We start from the raw sequence: 17,179 nt of genomic DNA, 5'->3' as shown, positions 1-17,179 counted from the left end.
ACGAACCCTATGAAGTGAACCTTGGGTATCGGATTTGATTCGGATTTATCACACGTTGAATTTGATCCCATCGCTAGTTGGAAGGCGCGGAGATGCTAATAAGCGGCCGAGAAGAGCACGCGCTGGCTAGCGAACGCAAAATTTCGCGGGGATACTGTTAATCGCAGACAGAGTTACGAGACGAGAGCGTATCTCGTCGCGGGATAGACGTATCACGAAAGAAATCGTGAAACTGGTCCCATTAGAGTTCCGAATGTGTGTCGTAGATTTCCACGCCGTCCGCATTCGGCCGTATCAAACGCCTAAGATCCACTTAACATTTACGATAATTAGTAGGATTCCACGATGCTAATGGCCGGTCGTCTCGCAAGACGGTCGTCTACGTGCGTGTACGCGTGTTGGTGGAACGGCTAACGTAAGGGGGAACTGGACAAGTTCACTTTGTATCTCTTTCGTTTTACGTTCGGTTCACACTGGCTGCCTGGAAACAACTTGGTGTTACTCGTCCAGCGTGCCATCGTTCGCCAGGAATTATCTTAATCTTCCGTGAGCTGGCGTGGTATGCAAGGGTTTCGTTTTTCGCCGGTCGCATCGGTTTGTCCCTCTTTCACCCTTGTGCTATTTTGCTTCATCTTCCTTTAGCTTCCTCCTCCGCGTTACCTCTGAATGAGATTATTAATTGACTTTCTTTCGGACACCCTGTTCGATGCTATCTCCGAAGGTTGTCGGATGTAGAGGAACGAGGGCTTCGAGGGATTGGCCTCGTTGATCGCCTGAATGAAAAGGAGAGCTACGATTCTGATTCCTACAGCTTTTTTGTTTGTGGTTGTGGTTGGATTTACCGTCACATATGGGGGAGTCTTTGTACGTCTATTTTAAGAATTATTTTTATTTAAGTAAATGATATATGAGACACCTGGAACCGAAGGGATGCTGTGACATTTTTCTGATATCGAGCAAATTGATCTTGAAATTCAGAGGTTAAAACAATCCCAAAGGGTAGAGTCTCTGCGAAAATTAAGTTATATACTCGGTGCTTGACTATAGTAAGGACTTGGCAGTCAATTTTTTTAGCCTTTAAACGGTACTTTTACGCAACGTTGGATTGCTTGAATTATTTACAACATGACGATTAACGATTAAATTAACCATTTCTGTTGTTGATTCAAAAATTTCACAAATGTCACTTGCATTCCTTTGGTTCTATGTGCTTCGTGTAATATCGTTTAATAATATATTTGTTTATCAGTTTGTTTATATATTTGTTTAATATAAAACTATCGTAAAAGAGCTTTTATCGTTAATGTTTTCGGTACAAGAGGCAGTAATTTTGCGGGAAAATTTTCCAACATTTGATTTTTATGAAAATAACCTTTTTCTACAGAGTATCTGTATTTATTGCAATTACAAAGAATGTCAATAAAGTATTCTTATAAAAGATTTTTGACGGAGGATATAATGTAGTATAAAGAAAGAAAATCAAGTTCATTTATTAAGATAGACACACATTTTGTTTGATAATACGATATCGTTTGCAACGAATTGAATGATGCGCTAACGAGCCATTTATCTTATTATTTCCAATTATTGTCGTTACATTACAATGTACAGTTTTTTTTTCATACAAATTACCTACTATTCTAGCCGATAATTGCAAGATATAATCATTGAGCCTTTCAGTTAAAGCACTTTACAAGACATTGAATGGACCCTGTAATGTATATATGCATTTACCTTTCCAGGAATGCGAAGAAATATTCAAGAGTATTCAATAACACGGGATAGAGTTACCTCATTATGCAAATGCTTATGCGAACTGTTAAAAAATTCATTCCAATTTAATACAAATTGAAAGTAATCGCGTGTTTGGCACTTTTCAGTTATCAGGGAGATCTGTTTTAATAAACATTACGAAGTAAATATTCGTAATATTTGAATAAAAAACAGATCGAAGCGTTCAAGCGAAAATTACAAATATAGAAATCTTACGTTCATTCGAAATCTATTTAATTCTATCAAACCTTTTTAATTTTAACTTTTTTTTTTTTGCCTTTGAGAAAATTATTTTCTATTAATTGTTAAGAGTAAAGAGTTAATCTATAACAAACATATTCTGTTTTCAAAATAACTACAAGAAAATCCACTAACGATACGAACTTAGTCATAAAAAATACCGAAAATTCGCAAAAACTAAAACTCCACTGAAAACCAACTTCATTGAAAAATATCTCCTCTACGCGACGTCTGCGTACTTATTCGTAGTAAGAGACAAAGCAACAAAGATTTGAAACGTCATCCTGTCGCGTAGTCGAACGTTACAGTTAGATACATAACGTTTAGAAAAAGCAGAAACACCAACAGTACGTGGCTTTCGGCTTGTTGTTATCAGGATTTCATTGAAACGTCCCCTACCCCTGTGAATTCTTGCGCAGATACCTTTAACCTTTGCAAATTGGATGCTCTTTGGTTAGTCGGCTCTTGACAGCGAATCACTTAGTACCATTAATCGCGTTATTTTCTTCTTCTTTTTTTTTCTTTTTTTTTTTTGTTCACGTATGCACATGTATCGTGTGATCTTTCGACTTTCGTTGTGCCAGTGTCGCAATGTTTGCCCACATTGAGTAAAAGTAAATTTCAGTGTACGTGAGAATGGATTTCAAATTGCTTCGCGACGATCTCTCAAGGTAAATTTATTTATTACGTTGCTTTTATTATTATTCCTCAAACAAGAGATAATACGTGTATTAAAATCTCAATTCAGCGTAGATTCGTTGCATAAACAATTAATTATTTATGACCTAGATGCCTTGCCAGATAAAAATTCTTCGATAGTTTCGCAATATTTGATTCTCATCTTCGCTATCATTTTCGTTTAACGAAATTCGTGTCGCGGCTTTCCTCTGTATTCGAATTTCTTATCTTTCGGAAAGTATGGGATTCCAGCAACGGCAGAAGTTGTTGGCTGGCTTCGTATAAAGGAGCATCGTAAGATACAAGGTTTAGGAGGCACGAAATTAGCAAGCCCCGAAGTTTTGACACTTCGAGGTTCCAATAATTTAAGGCCTTTAAACTTGGCTGTCTCAGGATCTTCGGCCTTTGACGCTTCGAAACTTCGAACCACTCGCCAGCTTACCCTTCTTATTAACATTCTGCCAGCTTTACAGTTTATAAAACGTTCTCTTTTTTTTTCCTTTAATGGACGCTTCCATTCTTTCGATATTACGCTGTATTTCAATTTTTTTTTGCAGTAATTTACGTACGACTGCGTTAATTACTACTCTTTATACTTGAATTATTTCTATGCAAACTGAAATTTTGTTAAAAGGAGATTCTCGTGAGAGTTACGTTTTGCGTTAAAATGTATTAAATTCATGAAGGTGTAAACATAAATATATCACTGATATTTAATTCTTTGTTCGTTTCGTGCAATTGAATAAATAAATAATTGTAATTTAATGTACTTTCGTATAAATATACAATACGATCAATAAAGTAGGAGAAACAGAAATCTGTACTCTAATTCATTCATTTTACACCAAAATGTTAATTTATAATTTCTAGAACCATAAAAATTGTTTCGGTAAGAAAATCCTTCGAACTACAACACGCACCTTATAAATTCTCAAATATTATCACTTCAGTAGCCTATTATACGTATCGAAGAGTTGTGGTAACGAATTGTACATCAAAATCTAACGATGCTCATCCAGGAAAATACACGAACAACATTATCGCTTTGTGACAGTATCCATTTCTCTATTTAGATGCTTCCGTGTCACCGACATCGAAAACTATTAGCACCGACATGATGTTCCCAAATATTTACGACTTGGACTCGACGATACCGAGTGAACATTCACCTTTACAACCATGACGTTCTATTATATCCAGAAATTAATCATCGAAACGAAGGAAAAAACACGCGTTTTCCTATTGAAGCTCGTTCGAGAAGCTCGTGGAACGATATGACAGTTCGTCTGACCACGTTTAAGATTCAGTGAACGTTCAACGATGATTAGTAGGAATCCGCGATGCCTAATGATCGGTCGGCGTGTACCTACTACTACATGACTCGTTGTACAGTGCACAAAATGAAGCATAGAAGCTGCCTGCTCTTCTGTTGCCCGATTATTAAGCGGATATTAACAGTGGGTGCGTGATCTTCCTTATCTTTGCGATCCGTTCCTAATCGAACTGCTTTTCTCAATTAAAATGTCCCATTTAACGTTGTTTTTAGTTTACAAGATATATCAAAATATTCGAAGTTTTCTACGTTTCTTATCGTTTAAGTAGAAATATGAAGCTGTACGCGCCTTTTAGATAAGTTTCGGATAAGTTCTTAGTCATCTTTAAATCGGTTTTAAAGGTGCAGATCGTTTCTGGAAATTTGAATTGGCGTCAGAGCCGACGCATCTGTTGCGTTAAGTCTTTCTTGCGCACTTGCAGGAAGTGATTAGTATTCGTTAACGTTCGTTGTTAGATACGCTTGCATCGGTCTAGACCGGTTTTGGCTATGATGGAAGAGGTTCTTACTTGGAATTGCTCTCGAATGGGTTTGAAGGATGTTCAATTTTGTCTACAACTTGTGTTGCTGGTTACCCATGTGGTATCCAACTGGTTTAGGTATTTAGTACATTTTAAATGGAATTACATATTACCAGAGAGAAGAGAAAATGACCGGAAGTTTGTTTTTAAGGAATATTTACTTTGCATCTCGTTTTCCAGTGATAGTCTAATTTAGAAATGATCGGATGTACAGTAAGGAATTGTATAGTACGTTAATAGTTGAAAATTGGTAGGATTGTACGTTATTGAATTTGATGGACAAAACTTTCCTCCGATCGTATAATATTTTTCACAAAATTTGATTTACTGCCACTATAATCAGGAACAGGTTTCTTCGTTAGAATAAATTTCAAACGTCGAAAGAATTCTGTTTCCTTCGGCCCTGTACTAAATGAGTATCGCTTAATTCCTCTTGTCATAAAGGGAATTAGTGGAAATCAATACAAACATATCCTCTGGGAAGATTGACGTTACGGAATGTTAATGATTCCTTCGGGGTTTAATTACGTATCTTCTAAAATCATCTGCAAGTATCACAGCCATAGAATCTTCAAAATATATTTGTTTATCACTAACATATTTTATAAAGCAACACACGTTACGCACATATTTAAAACGAATCTGAAGGATATACGATGAATTTTTCCAATAAATTGTCTTAGATGAGGTATATATATTCGAAGAATTACTATTCGAAGAGATTATTCTTCTCCATTAGAAAACTTTCAAAGAAACGTTTCATAAATTACCATCCACCATCAAACAGCGTAAAACCACCTTGAACTCGCGGAGCAACTCGAGAAGCAAACCTCGGATCAGACCGCAGTTTCATGTCGCGTTACATGTTACAATCATTCGTTCCCTAGCCAGCTGCGTGAATATAATGGTTTTCACGTTATCCTCAAAATTCCATTTATTCCGCCAAGATTTATCGTTACTTTCTCCAACTAATAACCTCTTTCTGTCTCGAATTAACATATTAGCGATCAACAAATTGGCGTTTGTCTATAAGATCGTCATTCTACAGTTTTAGTAAATCATGTGTAACAGGTAATATAAAGCGTTTTATGAAATTTATTTCATTGCCTTAGTGAAATTTCGCGATTTCTTTGACCCTGATGCGCATTTCTCTCCGCACGGGATATGTATTCACGGATGATCAGCGAGCTGTACATGGATTCAGGGAGGACCGGTTTTTTCAAACTTGATAAGAGGATGACGTGAGAAACTCTAATGCCCGATATGCGGCCGTACGATTTCGTTCGGGCCAGGCAAAGGAAGACAGGTGATTGGCGAAAGGAAGAGGTAGGATAATGGTCGGGGCCAGGATGGAACAAGAGAGAAGGCCAGCCGATTGTGCGGACCGCCTCGAGGATAGAGCGGAGACGAGATCGTTTGTATGCGCCATTCCTCTTCCCTGGACCAGTTTTCGTGCAGGTACCCTAAAGCTATACGACCCTGGCGGAATACTTCAAGGGTTTGGATCTGCTTCCTACAAGATCGGACTTGTTCTTCGTTGTCATACCGTAGCCGCAGATTAATCTGCCGCGTTCTTTCTCGCGAGATAGAGGTGCTTCGATGAATTTTTAGTTTCGTTAAAGTTTCGTTCCTTCGAATACTCTTTGTTTCAAAAACAAAATTCCTTATCCTGGTTAATTTGTAACATATGTAGGAACGATCGAAGAAAATATTGATTATAATATGTATTATCGATTATATAATTGCGGTTATAACTGACCATGATATAATATCAGGTCTATTCGAAAAATTCGTAGCGGAATTTAACTGGAGTTAAACTTTACGTAATCTACAACTTCACAAGTCTTTTCTTGAAAAATTGAAAGTCTTGCCTGTTACTTGGCTCGCATCATACAGTGACTACAGAAATATTCATTTTTTAACAAAGCGCTATTTATCAGCTTCTATTTCGTTTACATAATACTTACCGAACTTTCTTCTAGTCGCATGATCGCAGTACTAGCTGATACGAAGTTTAACATATTAGGTTGTCCGAAAAATATCTCTCTTTCGTAAACGTGTTTTTTACAACGGTGCACCTTCGTACAAACGTGAAACCAAGTCTGTGAAATGTCGCAGTGTTTATCTCAACAGAACAAAATGGATCGTACGTAATTCGACAAAATAATATAAAACAAAAAACGTTATGCGTCTGTTATTTCCTCATAAAACGAAAGAAACTTTTCGGACAATCTAATACATACTTGCAGTCAATTAATTAGCATATAAATGCTATAATAAATACAATGGTGTACAAATCCTTTTGCAACCATTATGCGTGTCTTATAATGTAAAACGTTAAATGAAGTAAAAGTTTTTAAAATTTTCCAATAAATATAACGAATAGGTGTCTTAATGCTTTGGCCATAATTTAAATATTTTTGCGCTCCTGGAAAGAATATCGCGTTAAATACAACTATCTTAGAACGTGCCTCTATACTGGCGCACCCTCGTAACAGATATTTCTTGAAATTTATTGTCAATTATTCCGCTGATACGTAGCCGCGTGTGTGGTAGCTTAACTCGCAAAGATAAACGTTGGTACATTCACTTTTGTGATTCAGTATTGTCGTTATTCGCCCCTTTCTAACAGGAGAATGACTCGTGGTCGAGATCGGTTCGTTGGCAGGTGAAACGTTTTAAATACAGAGAAAAAAATGTAAGCCGACAAAGAGACACCGCATCTTGGAAAGTTTTTACGGCATTTCGAAAGGACCTGGACGAATACTCGAGTGCACTCTGCTTGTTTGATCGCTATGAACGTCGCTTAAAAGTCTGTGTGTGCACGCGGGCAACATTTACCCTCGGTTTCATGCGAAATAAATGTTTCATACCCTCGTTATATCGTGAGAGGTACGCGTGAAACATCTATTTATCTTGGTAAAATTATTACTCATATTCGTTCATGGAAATATTAATTTTTTGTAAACAAACATCCTTCACACAGGCAAACTACGTATCATTCACGTTCAAATCCAATTTGTTTACGGTTACAGGCCTTCAGAAAATCTAGAAAATATTTCGGACTATCTATTATCGCATTGATTACATCGTACGATCGTTCAAAATGTATTTTAGAGATCCAGTGAAATAGGAATCGATTACTGAACAAAATAATAAATTGTAACGTACCAGCGTATTTTTAACAATTGGATTTCTGCAAATAACGTCTTGTTAAATCAAATTGCTGTAATGATGAGAAAAGAAGAAACGAAAATGTATCTACGGTAGGAGACAAAATTGGGTAAAGCTTGACCCGTTCGCTTCCGATAGAAACAGGATCGAGTTGCTAAATAAAGGAATCCGTTAGAGGCAAGAGACAAAGAGGGTCTCATAAAAGTTCCATCCAATTGGAAACGAACTTTCAGAATTCGTTGGTGCCTAGAAATAGTATCTAACCTATCGGTACGGCGTCTTTGAAGTCAGGCTAGTTGTGTTGGATGAATATTAAAATTTCCAAAGGGGTATATCTTAACGGTATAGCGTTTGACCTAGTCATTCTAGGAAGTTGCGAATTATATCGCAACATCCTTTTACTCTACGAGGCACATCCTTTCGGATGTCCTGAATATTTCGTGATCTACATGATCAAGCATATTCCACCGACTCTCTGAGTACGCCTAAATAATTCTAACGTCGCCGCAATTGAAGTCAATCGACGTGCCGCTATGCGGCCTGCGTTTTCTACTGATTAAGTATTCCACGTGGACCCTTTCCTTTGCTGATTTATTGACCCTTCACGATCGAACTTTGGCAAGTGGCACGCCACCTTTATAAAGGATTCCCCGCCTCTTTCACAACGATCCGCACCGGGAACTTGCTTTGTTTTATGCATATTTCTCCAATGATTATATACTCGAGCATCGAATGCCCGGAAGGGTTTGAACAGGTCGCAAAAGACTCTAATTGCTCGTCAATTTCGATGTTAATGAAGGCATAAAAAATGTGAAGGTTTGAATTTGAAACTGAGAATCTGCGATTTCAAATTTAGAGTTTTTAATCTGAAATTGAAATTAAAAGATTCAAAGATTAAAAAATAAAAAAATTTGAAATCTGTGTATTTGGAAAGTTTGGAATTCAAAATTTGCAACTCGCGAAGTTTAATGTTGATAGAAGTCGGGGTATGCGTAAATTCCATTAAAATATTTCCAATGAAATGAAATTAAAATTATAGATCTACATTGATAATAATTTATTTTGCAATATCGCAGAATGTCCAAGATAGATTCAATGAACGTAAGAATTTTTGAAAAATATATTCATTAATTTCTCTTAAATTCTCGTTTATTCGAGTATTATTAAAAACCCTTCTTTATTTAATTTCCATAAGGGACGAAACTTTTGAAAGGTTCTACTTGTAAGCTGAAAGTGCTATTAAAACGAGGTCGCTATTTATGTTGCGAGGTATTGAAATTTTAAGCAAACGAGTTTTTCCCTTCGAATCGACGATTTACATTAAGAGCTTCTATTGACACGAGTGTCTTCGAGAGATAATGCAAATTAGTGAATACAATGTGCACGATCCGGATGTAGTACTCATGAATAATAATCTACCCTGTATTACAAACTTCCAGAACCGTGTATTTCGATTCGTTTCATCAACGAAATGTAACACTTGCATATATGATATTCTCGTCCATGGTTTCTAAATCTATCTTTCATTTGGTCATTAAGTGGGCCAATTAAAATTAATTAAAGGCACGGTTAAATGAAACTTAAGAGTCAGAGATTAGATCTATTTTATCGTTAACCTTCGTTTGATGTCGTGAAGGCTCGTGATTACTTTTAATCGCGAATAGAAAACTTCTATCTAATTTTAAATCACATCTTGTATTTTTAGTTTCGACGTATGAAAATTTTTTATCGCGAACTCAGTTTCATTTTTCTCCACTATAAATTTGGAGATATCGACACAAATTATTTTTATATACAGCGCGTTAACAAACTAAAAACTATATTTTAGAATCTTCGATAAGTGCGATAAAGCGAAAAATGAGAATGCAAATATAAAAGCAAATAGTAATAAGGAACTTTATGACATAAAAATGGATAGTCGAAATCGAGTACAGAGTATAAGGAAAAGGTATCGAAGCCGTAGTTATTTTTACTATACACGAGATATTGATCCCTTTCTCCGAATATAACTTACCTTAAGAGGAGGTAATATTTTTCTTACGAATCGGATCCAATAAAAATCAAAGTGTTCGCTGTCAGATACAATTCATTCCAAAGTGCTAAAGCAGAAAAAGGTGTAGCACCAGTGTGCGCTTATCTCGTTCGTGGTCCCACGAGTGAAAGCGAAATTTGCGTTCACCGAGCTTTCTTTCGTAATTTATTCGGCCCGTGACTGATGAAAATATTAACACCCGCTTACAGAAAGATACTTTCGAAACATTTTACGTGTCTTTGAAATATCGTAAAAGAATATATTCTGAAGATTTTTCCTATAAATGTTCGATAAAATAATTAAGCTAACTAGACTGTATTTAAAACAAAGTTCTTCATGTCCTATCGTTAATCGACCAAGCTTTATCATCAAACCGTTAGACAGACTCCAAAGCATTTCACCCTCTGATCCACTCGTAATTCATTCTAATTTCACTCAAAGAGTCGAGAGCCTAGCTGAATTACGATCACCATTACCAGACGGTGCTTGAAGGCACCTCGATCTATTCGCACGCGCGCGATAGGATTCCGATCGATTACGCATCGGGTGTAATTGACCCGCGATTCGCTGGCTACTCGGATAATTGCGGCCTCGGTAACTCTCGGAGGTCTGCATAGCGATACCGGTAAATCACGCAACGGCGCGAATTTCCTCCATCGACCACCGAGTTACATCGTCACGTTGGATTTCACTGTTTCGCTCCTAATTTGTCGATCGTTTCCTTCGCTCCTGCGTTCGTTTTCTTTCCTCTGTTTTTGCGTTTCTATCGTTCCTTTCCCCCGCTTCTGTATTCCTCCTGCTCCTTTCCTCCGCTTCTTTTCCCTCCTTCCGCATCTGTTCCACTTCTTTCCTCCACCTCTATATTCGAAGCTGTCTCTTTCCGGCGTTAGGCTCGCGACCTTGAGTCTGGGAAACAATCAAAGCGTTCCCGGTCAATGTCTATTTGCGGTGGCTCGAGTCGAGCTCGTCTGCAGCCGACCGTCTGGATGCGTCGCGAACTCTTCCCGAGAAGGGAATTTCCTCTCTTCACCTTCTAGAATTCCTCGGTGGGACCGATCGGGAATGATGAATGACCGAGGGCTGAATGACGTTTCGAGTCGAGACGGATTTCGACACTGGGCGTACGGTTAATTAATCATGCAGCTTCGATGGTTTTTCGCGTTATGTAACACGACCAGACCGGCAAGACACGCGAGTCTAGCAAATACGTACGCAGATCGGCTTGACTGGCTGGAATTAGGTTGCCGGTAACCTCTCCTCGTCGACGAAGACCAGTTGAGCAGCCGCTTGAAGTTTCTCATCTTTTGCATTGCTTATTTATTGGTCGGGAAAGTATTTGATTTTATTAAATACGGTTAACATGGTTGGTATTCTAGTTAGGGGTAGGATGAATTGACGCGTATACGTAATATATATTAATATGTTATTACATTGTAGACAGATCGATTGTAATTCACGTATTTACGTATATGTATATGTTGTTGTTAACTGTTAGTGATTGTTTTCTGATTGATTTCCCGTCGAAACTGAGGAGTGAATAATTTGGTTTTAAGGTAATGAGAATTAAACGAGGTGGTTATATATTGAAGATTATTAATTTAGTTTGTTCGAGAAGTTGAGGATTACGTAAGAGGCCAATGTTCTTTCGTGTACGTTAAATATTTATATTTATTAATTTTGCAATGCAACTACTTTTCAGGGTTTTTATTCGTGTTTGCGTTTATATTAGTATACTGTGGATAATTTGTTTGAAGAAATATTCTTTCTCGTTAAGAAGTGAATTGCTAATTTAGAAATACTGTTGCCGATGTTGCTGTTTGTTCAAATCTGGCATTATACATCGATGGTCTAAATGAAAAGGCAATAACGAGTTCATGGATTATTGAATGTTGTTGAGTAATTCGTGACATAAATTCGTTTATTATATTATTATATATTTCTATGTGCAAAAGAAATCTTTTATTTCATTACCATTTTTTATTAAATTTCTGTAAATCGCAATACAAATATTTTATTTTACATTCCAAAGTTATCGATTATTTTTAATAATTTATTAAACGATATTAAGAATTATCGACGAGTACACCACATTACCATTACCAACGACATATATTTTATTAAGTATAGCTGAATAACCAATAAGATTCGAAGAAACAAAGAGTAAAGAATCATTTAAAACGTCGAGATACTACAATATTGATTAGTATGAAACAGATACTAATTCCGTTAATAAAAGGGAGCGGTCGTTGCTCGATTTCTCTCCTTGAACCGTGCCGGTATCTCGTCCACGTGTTACTCCGCATCCTCTACTTTTTTTTCCGTTTGTTTTATCATTACGCCTTCCGACGAAGCAGCACGTAAGTATAAACAAACTTCCGACAGGAACATTTGCTTGTCTACGCATCAATCGGTTCTTTTTTTGAATATCAAACCGTTCCTATTATCGCTAAGAATCTCGTTCCGTATCCTTCATTTTTCTTTGCCTTCGACAAAGCTTCTTTCGTCTTTCATAATATTTTCTAGTTTACCGCTCTAAAGAATTGTTTTTCTGTTATTCCCATTCAGTATAGAAAAATTCAATGTAATATTTGGTGTAAAAAAGCGTATTAAAAATTGTAGAATCAGAGAAATGTCGATCGATTAATGTATCTATCACGTTCGCTATAAAATTTCGAGAAACCGTGTGGAATTTTTACAGTAATACAACACTTCGTTTTCAGAAAGTAACAGTTTCCTCGAACTTCATTTTTCATTCTTATCCTGTCCCACGAAATACGTTTTTTCCTTCAATCACGAAGTTTTATTACTCGTAATGATCCACGCAACACGCTTATCTCGTGATCGCTGATTCTCGATGACGATGGAAAATAGCTCTCTCCAAGGCATTTACATGTTGGATAAATATTTGAAATGATTACATGTCATCGTTACTTGCGTTTACGCCTGCAATAAATTTGATTTATGCGTGTAGTTGTCGTCGCATATAGTTACGGAAATTGTCGTTTTTCTTCTTGGCAACGCGGCGTGATCTTCAAATGGAACTTCCGTTTGCGTTACTTGCTTTGAAGAATTCTGCAGCAAGATTCGGTCCAATAAGACGTTGATGAAAAAGGTTAATGAAGGTTGAAGACATGGTTACTCAAGTTACCCAGGCACAAACCGTAACGTCGAAAACCTGTTTGTTCGGTCAGTGATAGCGTAACTTAACGGAACATCGTGGACATAAAGTATAAAATTTTTGCGTTGCAAAAATATTCAGACCATCCAACAGTATCGAAGATGTCCTTTGTGAAATCGCGTAGAAAAATTTCTTTAAGTTTTTTTACTATCAGGTCGTGGTGCATGCGACATATTTTTTCCAAGAAAACTTTAATCACACGTATGTTTTATCCAAACATAAATTCATATATACGTTTTTATATGTTTTCGTATATTTATTGAGACTTTTAAAAAGAAGCGCTTCCGCAATTCCAAAATACTTGGAATGAAATTATCAGCAGTTTCGTCGTCTCCATTTCTTTTTGAAATAGCTTGCCTTTTAACTTCACTTTTGAATTATTATCTAGGTAGGATACAAGATGTCTTTCAGATTCTCTAAATGCTAAATTCACGTTTCCACCAACTTTCATGCAGCATTTTACAAAGTTATATACCTTTATCGTAAATCTTCTTATCACTAAACACAATATAAATGATTTATAGCAAATTTCTTCATTCACGGTAGAATTGAAAGAATTTTTATTTGAATAGCAGACTGTTCTGTTGTGGTCGAGGAATGCAAGAAAATTTCGGAACCATTAAAGAAGAGGATAATCTCGCTATTATGCGCGTTTATTCTATCATGCTGTAATCATTGTAGCCTCAAGTCTCCGTGAACTTTGTACACGTTAGAGCTGGCTCTTAATAGTTAACTTTGAATGAAATAGAATTATCTACGTAGTAGTGCCAAGGCTACAAATACCGTTTGTGTGCTTCCTTCGAGCGACGAACCTGCTTTTCATTCTCATTGCTTTCGCGTACTTCGTGGTGGGGAAAGGTAAAAAGGAAGGAACAGGGCGAGTCGTTTCGTGTGCCGAATGAGTTGGTCAATCATCATCGAAACGCGACGAAAATGCTTCGAGTTCTCTCTAATTTCAGGTATGGCAGAGGTGTTTTTAGCGGCACGAAAGGTTGCGCGCTTTAATGGCGCGGATGGAATTTATTTCAACAGTTTCGTTAATTAACGAACGCGTCGAAACGAGCAGCGAACGCGAGTATTGTATCGTATTTTACACGGCCGTGATCGCGCGCAGAATTAAAATATCACAAACGTCCGGTATGATAAAAATCGATAATGAACCAGCACGATTGTTTCGGTACGAAAAAAAATCGCGATGGAGTACGATGAAAGCGGTGAGATTTTTTTTTGTGCGTTCACCGATGCAGGCTCGACGTAATTAACGGGGAAAAAGATTTCGCCGAAGCCTATGTTTTTAGTTGCTTTCCGTTTAATTGATACTTCATTGCTTTTTGGTTGGACAACGAGGCGAAACTCGCGTATAATCGGTCTTCCAGTTGACAAACGAATGCGATTGTAAGGGGTCGATTGTAACGAGAAAAACTATGAAAATGTTGGAATTTTAACCGATTAACCGGGTCATTCCTTAACCAGAATCTTTTATAATCGTGAAATTGAAAGTTAATAAAGACAAATTAATTTTTTTTAAATCGGTAATATCGGTTCTAAGGGATTTTATCGAAATCATAAATTTCTATCCTATCTATCAAAAACCGAAAGCCTTGTATTTCAATCTTCTAATCGTACAAATGTAATTCTTTCCTTAATCTTTGTTTCTTCTAGCTTCCTTAATCTTTGTTTCGATTCAAGATAAATTATGTAAATATGCAGCCATCCAAAACGTGTAAATCCATGCAGCATAAAATGTCACCGCCGTCATTAACTCATCCGAACGCTTAAAACGTTTAAACAAAAACAGATGTTGTTTTAATTGCTATAAATTCTGTGCTCATTTCAGCTTCGATTTTCTTTTTCTTGCACGGTGACGTCGAACCGTTTTCTTTTTTTTTTTTTTTTTCGAAAACGTGAAGTCTGTAGTCGCTGAAAGATAAGAAATAATCCGTGTGTTATCCGTTTCTCACAATTTCCTTTTTATTTTAACTTCCTTGTCCAACAGTGACACTTACGTATCGTAAGAAAGAACGAAATGACCTGACAGCAGCCGGGCTTGGTAACGTTGATAACTAGCATGACACGGGCTTTGACATTTCCTGATTCGGCTTTCTACATTTCACTTATCTTCAACTTCGTTCCACGGCTGATGAAACCGAGCGTCAAGATACGATCTCCACGGTTTCGACGTTTCGATTCGCGTGACACGTTCAATACGATCGAACCACGAGTTCCAGGAATTTTAAGGATCTTTATTCAACATCGATGCGAACAATTTTCGGAGAATTTGATGAATAGATAGGTTCGATTCTGTACAGAAAATTTACTGTGGCATGTTCAAGTTAAATATTTCTAAAATTCTAAAATTAAATCCAACGAAGATAGTACTATGATAGGTTGTATTCTATCGTTTCGTCCTTTAGCTGCCGAAATTACGTATGCACGTTGCTTCCTTAACTATCGACTATTTTAATCGGTATTTAGTTTTTGATAATATTTCTTATTCGAGAAAAGTATTACTAAATTTGCTATTACTAAATATTCAAGGAAGATAATTTGTAAGTATAAATGAATTCTTTCAGAGAAATATCCAAAGTATAGGATCTCTATTATTTCCATGAAATTTCTACTGATACAAGGTCTCTGTATTAATTTACAGGTGTACAAAGGTCTCAACATTATCACCGCGAAAGTAACAGAAGAGGAAAAGAAAATGGTGCCGCATCACATGCTGGATATTCTAGATCCCCTGAAACATAACTACACGGTGGTACAATTCAGGGACATGGCTATACCCATTGTAATTTTTCCTTTTTTCCATCGCGTTCGTTTTTTCTCTATCAATCGCGATACCTATTAAAAATTTCCCAAAACTACATGCAGTGTCAGTGATCCATATATCAAATAGCATATCCACGAAAACTCGTTGCACGGAAATTTAACGTTTCCAACATTCGCTAAAACACAAACGATCTGCCGAACTGCGACAGCTTAGCAACTTTCGAAATACGCGTCGTTCCTCAAAAACCAGAAACTAAGAATAAAAAAAAAAAAAAAGCGAAAGGAGGAAAAAAAACCGTCTGTGGAATGCGATATCGCTCGAATACCATCGTCGTCTGGCGATCGTGCGTAATAATTAATAAGCAGCGCTTAAAAATGTCGACGCCGCGTTACGAATCTCTCGAACTATGTTCTTGTATTTACATTTACACTTTCCGCGGGATTAATATTCCCGCCAGCATTTTCACACGCCTCTTGGTAGTTTCGCGAAATCGGTTCGCTCCCCTTTTGTCTCCAACCCTCTTCAACGCCTAGTCCATCCAACGTTGAAACGTGCATCACGTTTTTTTTTTTTTTTTCAAAACGAGAACGCTTCGAAAAATGGAAATATTTGGACGAAGCCGAACGATATCACGAGGAGGGCCATGATATAGCTGTAATATGCCACGGTCCCTCTGGTACCGATATTCGATCCATGTTGCACACCAGCTTTTAGCCTTCTTCGAACATTACTCTTCTTCTTTGGCCGATCTAGATCAACGATCTGCACGCGAGACAGAAGCTACCGATCATCGTCGGTGGGACCAACTATTACATAGAGTCTATACTTTGGGAAGTTCTAATAGATAAGATAGAGATCGAGAAAGATGATCAATTGGGCGAAAAGAATGTGTCATGTTCGAAGAAGATGAAGATAGAATTGGATCGGTCGACCACGAAAAGCAACGAGGAACTCTACGAGGAGCTGGTCCAAGTTGATCCGGAAATGGCCAAGCGATTTCACTCGAACAATAGGAGAAAGATCATTCGGTGAGTAGTTTAATACATTTACTACACTGTGTAAAATTATTAGATCTAGTTAGTACTAAAGTGTTAATTTATTGTATCGATCGAATAGATAAAAGCGTAATGTGAGCTGTTCGGAAGCTACGTTGATCAATTTCATAAATTGAAAAGTAGGGGAAAGTGATGATGTTATAAAAACTGTTTTCTAAATGAACTGTTTGATCGTAAGAATCAACAGATTATCGTGTTAGGAATTTCAATTTTTCAGTATTTAACCACGTTTCATTCACTTTTATTTATGTAATCAACTTTTCGCCGTTATCATACATTTAAGAAATATTTCTGTCGAAAACTAGCGTCGTGTGTTCGAATCGTCTTCATCGTCCTACTTTATGAATCTGTTAAAATTTCACGTTTATCGAGTAATCGGTTAAACGTTTATCAAAATAATCTCCCTTTTCGATATCTGCTAG

At 37.0% G+C, this 17,179-nt stretch overlaps 1 protein-coding gene across 2 annotated transcripts in view; it reads left to right on the top strand.

Moving 5' to 3' along the window:
- The window catches only part of LOC117231281 (tRNA dimethylallyltransferase), a 116,536-nt gene that overhangs the window by 17,560 nt on the left and 81,797 nt on the right, over window positions 1-17,179 (top strand). The window contains exons 1-3 of one of the 2 annotated variants that reach the window (XM_033489584.1): window positions 2,475-2,684; window positions 15,580-15,720; window positions 16,456-16,730. In XM_033489584.1, coding sequence (XP_033345475.1) covers window positions 15,634-15,720; window positions 16,456-16,730 — 362 coding nt within the window. In that variant the 5' untranslated portion in view covers window positions 2,475-2,684; window positions 15,580-15,633. Of the gene's footprint in view, window positions 1-2,474; window positions 2,685-15,579; window positions 15,721-16,455; window positions 16,731-17,179 lie in introns of those variants that run through there. The other variant, XM_033489583.1, reaches the window with a different exon arrangement.

Source organism: Bombus vosnesenskii, unplaced genomic scaffold, assembly GCF_011952255.1.
Source record: "Bombus vosnesenskii isolate JDL3184/JDL3185 unplaced genomic scaffold, Bvos_JDL3184-5_v1.1 scf7180000013272, whole genome shotgun sequence".
NCBI lineage: Eukaryota > Metazoa > Arthropoda > Insecta > Hymenoptera > Apidae > Bombus > Bombus vosnesenskii.
Note: the sequence above shows the minus strand (reverse complement) of the source record. Positions and strands in the feature narration are given on the sequence as shown.